General features: G+C 45.6%; 1 protein-coding gene across 1 annotated transcript; it reads left to right on the top strand.

The window, feature by feature from the left end:
* Nucleotides 1–843: 843 nt before the first annotated feature.
* Nucleotides 844–3302, top strand: LOC129387094 (piggyBac transposable element-derived protein 3-like). Its single transcript, XM_055075814.2, has 2 exons — nucleotides 844–1046; nucleotides 1375–3302. Exons 1-2 carry the CDS (start codon nucleotides 1008–1010, stop codon nucleotides 3130–3132), a joined length of 1797 nt encoding a protein of 598 aa, XP_054931789.1. The 5' UTR covers nucleotides 844–1007; the 3' UTR covers nucleotides 3133–3302.
* Nucleotides 3303–8335: the final 5033 nt, after the last annotated feature.

The following is an 8335-nucleotide window of genomic DNA, read 5'->3' as shown; positions in this document are numbered from 1 at the left end:
CTATATTTTCTATCCCCTGACTCGGTATCCGTTGAAACCAGCCCAAAGATTTTGCGCTCCTTTGGCGAGATGCGTCCTTGAGCCTAATTTAATATGGCGGTCTTAGAATCACTTATAATTATCTGATATTAGGAAGACGTTGTTGGTGTTAGTACAACGGCGACCATTTCTTCTACCTCTGGCCTGGTTGTTAGAAATGGGCCTGATGCAATTGCATCTGATTGATTATTGACTACTGCCACTGCCATGGCGTCTTGTTCGTAGTCAGCCGCCTCCACATAAATCACGTCTTTAAATTTTCAAACTTTTTGCCTAATGTGATGGGTCTTTCTTTTCTTCGTTAATTGTTCTGCGAAGGACGCATGTTCTTGGGTAACGGTGGGATATATAGGTGTTTCATAATATCCGCTGGTTTTCCTGTCAGTTCTGGTTCCATTGTTGATGCGCAGTGATTGTGAATATGTCTTCATGTTTGGCTTTTGAAGAGGCTCTCTATGTGAATAGTTCTGCGAGCTTCTATCAACTCTTGTAGGGCGTTTTGCAGTTTCAGTGCCTCGAAACGTTCGTTCGAAGTGAAGAAGGCTGCCCACGGACAATGCGGTGCCGGCAAAAAAAGAAGCAGCAGAGGCGTGGGCTCTGCGTTCGAAAGAAAATAAAAATAAGTCTGACGGGTTAGCGTTGCAAGGAGGCGGTGTCTTATGTATTTCCTGTACTTGCGACACGCTCATTTGAAAGTGGCACATGCCAAGTGCATTTGTGGCGCAGTCTGGTAATGCGTCGGGTTGTGGTTCTTGAGGAACCCTTGTGACGTGGCTTGCACTCCCTTTAACCCAGTACTGCCCACTGTTGCACATATGCAACGCGCAGTTGACCAACCTACAAATTGCACAGACGGCCACGGTCCGGAAAAAAGTTGATGTTACTCTTTCAATCAGTAGTTTTTCTATCTCAGAAGTTCACAATCCCACCACTGGGGGCAGCGTTGCGCCCAGAAAGCAGTTTACAAAATGGCGTCTTCCTTGCCGCACGTGAGCTCCGCTGAGCAGGTACGTTTTTTTTTTAATAACTAATAGAATCTTTCCGACAGGGAGTTGATATTGCTTAGGTTTAAAAAAAAGACGTTTCTGGTTTGTTTCGTATGCAACGTTTTGATTTTCAAGCATTAGATCGAGTGAAATATTTTCTTAATATGCCACGTTGCACATGTGCAACAGCGGGCAGTAGTGTCCCACTGAACCCCTGTTGCATATGTGCAACATGACTCCATCCTCCTTATTAGCACCGTGATGGTGTAATATTGTTACGCTAAAGACAAACTCTGTGCTTTTCGAGTGTACTAAAATTGTTTTTAATTTATTTTAATGGAATCTGCAGGATGGCATTTCATCGTCTTTGTTCTATGGATTGCCGAGAATACGACGAAAGCGTTTCCTTGGAAATGACAACTTGCTTCGCCACATTGATTGCAACCAGAGTGACATATCCGATGAGAGCAGTGATGAAGAAGCAGAAGCGGCAACTGTTGACCTAAGCACTGATGAAGAAAGTAGTTGTACGGAGTCCGAGGATGAGGTCATGCCCTCCACAACAGGGTTGAAAGCGACATACGCAAAGAAGCGCTATACGTGGAAAAAAACACCCTTTCAGAAGCCAGGAACTTGTTTCAAAAATGACTTGCCTTTGCCTCCCTCCGAGCCTCTCACAGCAAAGCAGCTTTTTGACTTGTTCGTGTCAAGAACGATGCTGACGCGTGTCGTGGAAGAAACGAACAAATACTACTTGCAAAAAAATGGAACGGCTCTGGGCATGACACTTGAAGAACTCACTTCTGTGCTTGGAATGTTTTTCCGTATGGGCCTCGTGGATATGCACAATGTACGTGCATACTGGGAACAAGGAAGCAGGTATGAGCATGTTGCACAAGTTATGTCGCGGAACCGCTTTGAGAAGATAACAAGTCATTTGCACTTTGTCGACAATGATGCTGCGACAGAAAAGACAATGCAAGACAAATGCTGGAAAGTGCGCCCCTGGCTTTCAGAACTGCGCGAAAACATGCTGAAAATTCCACAGGAAACAAAGTCTTGTATTGATGAGATTTTGATCCCTTTCCGCGGAAGGTCACCTATACGGCAGTACCTGCCAAACAAACCAAAATGCAAGTGGGGTCTGAAGCTCTGGGCCCGGTCAGGAGAGTCGGGGCTCTGCTATGACTTCGATGTGTACCCAGCATTTAGCAAGGGTTTCTATGGTGATCAAGGTGGATATGAGCTCGGTCTTGGTGCAGGAGTTGTCATCCAGCTGTGTTCAAGTCTCCCTGACCGCGAAAACAACCTCATTATTGGTGATAACTTTTTTTCAAGTCCTCATTTGGTGAGTGAACTAACACGCAGAAAAATCTCTTACATTGGCACTGTGAGAGAGAACAGACTGCAATCATGCAAGCTGATGAATGAGAAAGAAATGAAAAAGAAAGGTCGTGGCACATTGGACTTCTGCGTTGCGTCGTGTGGTGAGCAAAACATGGTTGCCGTGAAGTGGTTTGACAACAGGCCAGTGACACTCATTTCCAATTGTGTTGGTGTTGAAGAAATAACAACCGTAAAAAGATGGGACAAAAAGCAGAAGACACACATTCTAGTTGAGTGCCCTGCTATTGTGCCAATGTACAACATGTCAATGGGTGGTGTTGACCTCCTAGACAAGATGTGCTACAGTTATCGCTTTCCAATGCGGGCAAAGCGATGGTACATGTACATCTTCTGGCACACCGTCAAAGTGGCCGCAGTCAATGCATGGTTTTTGCATAAACGCCATGCACAACAGCAAGGCACTAGTGCAATGCCTTTGCGTAGTTTTCTCTCTGAGCTTGCGACGGCATTGGTACTTTACCGAAAGCGTGCACCTGGACGACCATCTCAGCAAAATCTCCCGCTCGTCAAGAAGGTCCTCAGTGCAGTACCACGAGACGTCCGAAAGGACGGAACACAGCATTGGCCACTTTGGAACGAGCGCAGAACCAGGTGCAAGGCATGCAAAGGAGGCTACACCTTTATTTCTTGCTGCAAGTGCCAGGTGTACCTGTGCCTGAATAAAGACCGTAATTGTTTCATCCACTTCCACCAGGCTTAGAACAACTACCGGCAATCCAGCTTGGATTATTGTTTTGTTCTTGCAATTGAAAAAAAATCGTGTAACCTCAGCTAAAGTTTAGCTCTCCTTTTACATTGCGTTCTATTACTGCCCAGTGTTGCATATGTGCAACAAGCTGTAATTTCTAATAAAAGCTGTTCATAACTATTTTTATTGCGTCTGTGCCTTTATTTTCGTTTTAAATGCAAGTATACAGCTTGTCTTCCTGTTTTCTTTGCGTTTTCTGGGACTGGGAATTACTGGGTTAACGTGGGATAAATTTAGTGCCCCTTATTCGTCATAGATAGCGGCACATTTACATAGCTACCCACGTTAGCGTTGTAGCGCCTACCGACGCCGCTACGCGGAGGCGCTAAAGTCGGCCTTCTCAGCCGGGGCGAAAGAGGAGGCGAAAAGTGGACAGTCACTTTAGCATACGGTAAAGAGACATTAAATATATTACCTGACATTTTAATTATAATGCCATGTTGCTTCCTACCACATGTTTACTCCCACCAGAGGTCGTCCGTTCGGGCGCCCTATTTACCTATATCGTAATTAAACGTGCCTTAGTTAACTTCATCTTAATTAGCAACAAAAGTATAGGATTCGACTCCCACAAAATGTCTTGGGTTCGACTTTCGACGTTCGCGGTGGCAATCCGAATCGAGCTTCTGATATGGCCGGTTCACCCATATCTCTTAGTGGGTTCGACTGCCACCTAAGGTCGTAGGTCCGAGTGTGTCAATTACCTATCCTAATTAACTCTGCCCTAATTAGCACCACAGGTCATGCTGGCGCTTCTCCTTCGCCTTGATTTCATGCTTTCCTAAAAAAACTGTATTATGCGGGTGTGCCAACTTGAATTTGAACATGGGCGCACTTAAGATTTCATCGTCATCATTATCAGCCTGGTTACGCTCACTACAGAGCAAAGGCCTCTCCCATACTTCTCCAACAACCCCGGTCATCAACTAACTGTGGCCATGTCGTCCCTGCAAACTTCTTAATCTCATCGAACCACCTAACTTTCTGCCGCCCCCTGCTACGCTTCCCTTCCCTTGGAATCCAATCCGTAACCCTTAATGACCATCGGTTATCTTCCCTCCTCATTACATGTCCTGCCCATGCCCATTTCTTTTTCTTGATTCCAACTAAGATGTCATTAACTGGTGTTTGTTCCCTCACCCAATCTGCTCTTTTCTTATCCCTTAACATTACACCCATCGATCTTTTTCCGTAGCTCGTTGCGTCATCCTCAATTTAAGTAGAACCCTTTTCGTAAGCCTCCAGGTTTCTGCCCCGTAGGTGAGTACTGGTGAGACACAGCTGATATACACTTTTCTCTTAAGGGATAATGGCAACCAGCTTTTCATGATCTGAGAATGCCTGCCAAACGCACCCCAGCCCATTCTTATTCTTCTGCTTATTTCCGTCTCATGATCCGGATCCGCCGTCACTACCTGCCCTAAGTAGATGTATTCCCTTACCATTTCCAGTGCCTCGCTGCCTATTGTAAATTGCTGTTCTCTTCCGGGACTGTTAAACATTACTTTAGTTTTCTGCAGATTAATTTTTAGACCCGCTCTTCTGCTTTGCCTCTCCAGGTCTCTGAGCATGCATTGCATTTGGTTCCCTGAGTTACTAAGCAAAGCAATATCATCAGCGAATCGCAAGTTACTAAGGTATTCGCCATTAACTTTTATCCCCAATTCTTGTAACCTCCTGTAACACGCTGTGAATAGCATTGGAGAGATCGTATCTCCCTGCCTGACGGCGTTCTTTATTGGGATTTTGTTGCTTTCTTTATGGAGGACTATGATGGCTGTGGAGCCCCTATAGAGATATCGTTCAGTATTTTTACATACGGCTCGTCTACACCCTGATTCCGTAATGCCTCCATGACTGCTGAGGTTTCGACAGAATCAAACGCTTTCTCGTAATCAATGAAAGCTATATATAAGGGTTGGTTATATTCCGCACATTTCTCTATCACCTGATTGTGAATATGGTCTATTGTTGAGTAGCCTTTACGGAATCCTGCCTGGTCCTTTGCTTGACAGAAGTCTAAGGTGTTCCAGATTCTATTTGCGATTACCTTTGTAAATAGTTTGTAGACAACTGACAGTAAGCTGATCGGCTTATAATTTTTTAAGTATTTGGCGTCCCCTTTCTTATGTATTAGGATTATGTTAGCGTTCTTCCAAGATTCCGGTACGCTCGAAGTCATGAGGCATTGCCTATACAGGGTGGCCAGTTTCTCTAGAACAATCTGCCCACCATCCTTCAACAAATCTGCTGTTTCCTGATCCTATCCAGCTGCCTTACCCCTTCGCATAGCTCCCAAGGCTTTCTTTACTTCTTCCGGCGTTACTTGTGGGATTTCGAATTCCTCTAGACTATTCTCTCTTCCATTATCGTCGTGGGTGCCACTGGTGCTGTATAAATCGCTATAGAACTCCTCAGCCACTTGAAGTATCTCATCCATATTAGTAATGATATTGCCGGCTTTGTCTCTTAACGCATTCATCTAATTCTTGCCAATTCCTAGTTCCTTCTTCACCGCTTTTAGGCTTCCTCCGTTCCTGAGAGCATGTTCAATTCTATCCATATTATATTTCCTTATGTCAGCTGTCTTACGCTTGTTGATTACCTTGGAAAGTTCTGCCAGTTCTATTCTAACTGTAGGGTTAGAGGCTTTCATACATTGGCGTTTCTTGATCAGATCCTTCGTCTCCTGCAATAGCTTACTGGTATCCTGTCTAACGGAGTTACCACCGACTTCTATTGCACACTCCTTAATGATGCCCACAAGGTTGTCGTTCATTGCTTCAACACTAAGGTCCTCTTCCTGAGTTAAAGCCGAATACCTGTTCTGTAGCTTGATCTGGAATTCCTCTATTTTCCCTCTTACCGCTAACTCATTGATCGGCTTCTTATGTACCAGTTTCTTCCGTTCCCTCCTCAAGTCTAGGCTAATTTGAGTTCTTATCATCCTACGGTCACTGCAGCGCACCTTGGCGAGCACGTCCACATCTTGTATGATGCCAGGGTTAGCACAGAATATATGGTCTATTTCTTATGTAGTCTCGCCATTCGGGCGCCTCCACGTCCATCTTCGGCTATCCCGCTTGCGGAAGAACGTATTCATTATCCGCATAATATTCTGTTCTGCAAAGTCTACTAATAAGATCCCGTTTGTGGAAGAAGGTATTCATTATCCGCATCTTATTCTGTTCTGCAAAGTCTACTAATAACTCTGCCCTGCTATTGCTAGTGCCTATGCCACATACCCCCCCTGCCTTGTCTCCAGCCTGCTTCTTGCCTACCTTGGCATTGAATTCACCCATCAGTATAGTGTATTTTGTTTTCACTCTACCAATCGCCGGTTCCACTTATTCATAGAAGCGTTCGACTTCCGGGCCATCATGACTGGATGTAGGGGCGTAGACCTGTACAACCTTCATTTTGTACCTCTTAAGTTTCACAACAAGACCTGCCACCGTCTCGGTAATGCTATTGAGTTCCTGTATGTTACCAGCTATATTCTTATTAATCAGGAATGCGACTCCTAGTTCTCGTCTCTCCGCTAAGCCCCGGCGGCACAGGACGCCGCGGCTTTTTAGCACTATATATGCTTCTTTTGGCCTCCTAGCTTCACTTAGCCCTATTATGTCTCATTTACCGCCCTCTAAGTCCTCCAACAGCACTGCTCGACTCGCCTCACTAGATAACGTTCTGGCGTTAAACGTTGCCAGGTTCATATTCCAATGGCGGCCTGTCCGGAGCCAGGGATTCTTAGCATCCTCTGCTGCGTCGCACGTCTGACCGCCGCCGGGGTCAGTTGCTTCGTAGCTGCTGGGGACTAAGGTCCGGGGTTTGATTGTTGCGTTCATATAGGAGGTTGTGGCCAAGTACTGCACCAGGGTGGCCAATCCTGCTCTGGTGACGGAGTACGTTAGCGGTTCTGGTCACCGGGATCAGGCCACACTCCAGGCCTGTTTATGCAATTTTATCAATACGCGATTTTTTCTTTTTATTCCGGTGGAAAATTGCGCGCCACCGGGATTCGAGCCACGGACCTCTTGCACGCGAGGCGCGTGTTCTACCTCTACGCCACCATTGCACCACTTAAGATTTAGTGTTGGGCAAACGTATATTTGGACGAGGGCCAACTTGAGATCTGGTGGGGGGCCAACTTAAATTTGAGAATACGCTATTGCACTCTTCTCCACGACATATTAACGTACGACGTCCCACCTAGTGGCATGAATTTCTCACCTGCACTAAACAAAATACATTAAATGGCTCACCGCCAGTATGCCTCGCAAACGTTTTATGGTGAAAATGTTAACCTCATGAACAGCATAAACAAATTATCCTTGATTTCCCAAGACACGTTGCTACTTTGCTATAATTTCGCTTAGTTTTGACGTTTCCTATCAGAAGGAAACCTGCGCGCCGACTGGCCTCTGTCCTCCCTCTCGTTCTTATTACGTCAGCGAACCGCCCAAACGTGACGCCAGTGCCAAACTAAATTTTTGAGAAACCAAATAATTACACAATATGGTTTCTGGCCTCTGGTTCTCTGCGACATTATGCTGCGGCTTGTAATCTATGCCAGAGGTGCAATCCAACTACCCTGCTGCCTGCTGACAGCCTTCAGCCCGCTTGACGTCCCTGATAATTTTTTTTTTCGGGTTGCACGCCTTCTGCTAGGCCCTTTGCTCGTGTGGATCTCTTCGAACAAACGGGCTGTATTCGCTACTGACTACACAAAACAGGCACAGGCAGGTTCACACAGGCAGGGAGATAGGATCTCTCCAATGCTATTCAAAGCGTGTTTACGGGAGGCATTCAGAAACCTGGATTGGGAAGAATTGGGGATAAAAGTTAATGGAGAATACGTTAGTAAATTGCGATTCGCTGATGATATTGCCTTGCTTAGTAACTCAGGGGACCGACTGCAATGCATGCTCACTGACCTGGAGAGGCAAAGCAGAAGCGTGGGTCTAAAAATTAACCTGCAGAAAACTAAAGTAATGTTTAACTGTCTCGGAAGAGAACAGCAGTTTACGATAGGTAGCCAGGCACTGAAGTGGTATGGGAATACAACTACTTAGGACAGGTAGTGACTGCAGATCCAGATCATGAGACTGAAAGAATCAGAAGAATAAGAATGGGCTGGGGTGCGTTTGGCAGG

This window comes from Dermacentor andersoni, chromosome 2, assembly GCF_023375885.2.
Source record: "Dermacentor andersoni chromosome 2, qqDerAnde1_hic_scaffold, whole genome shotgun sequence".
Classification (NCBI taxonomy): Eukaryota; Metazoa; Arthropoda; class Arachnida; order Ixodida; family Ixodidae; genus Dermacentor; species Dermacentor andersoni.
Note: the sequence above shows the minus strand (reverse complement) of the source record. Positions and strands in the feature narration are given on the sequence as shown.

What these genes read in the sequence shown, in the direction of transcription:
- LOC129387094 (XM_055075814.2), top strand. Translation starts at nt 1,008, where the DNA reads ATGGCGTCTTCCTTGCCGCACGTGAGCTCCGCTGAGCAG. An exon ending in ACGTGAGCTCCGCTGAGCAG is followed by an intron (nt 1,047 to 1,374) that starts GTACGTTTTTTT and finishes TGGAATCTGCAG; the next exon opens with GATGGCATTTCATCGTCTTT.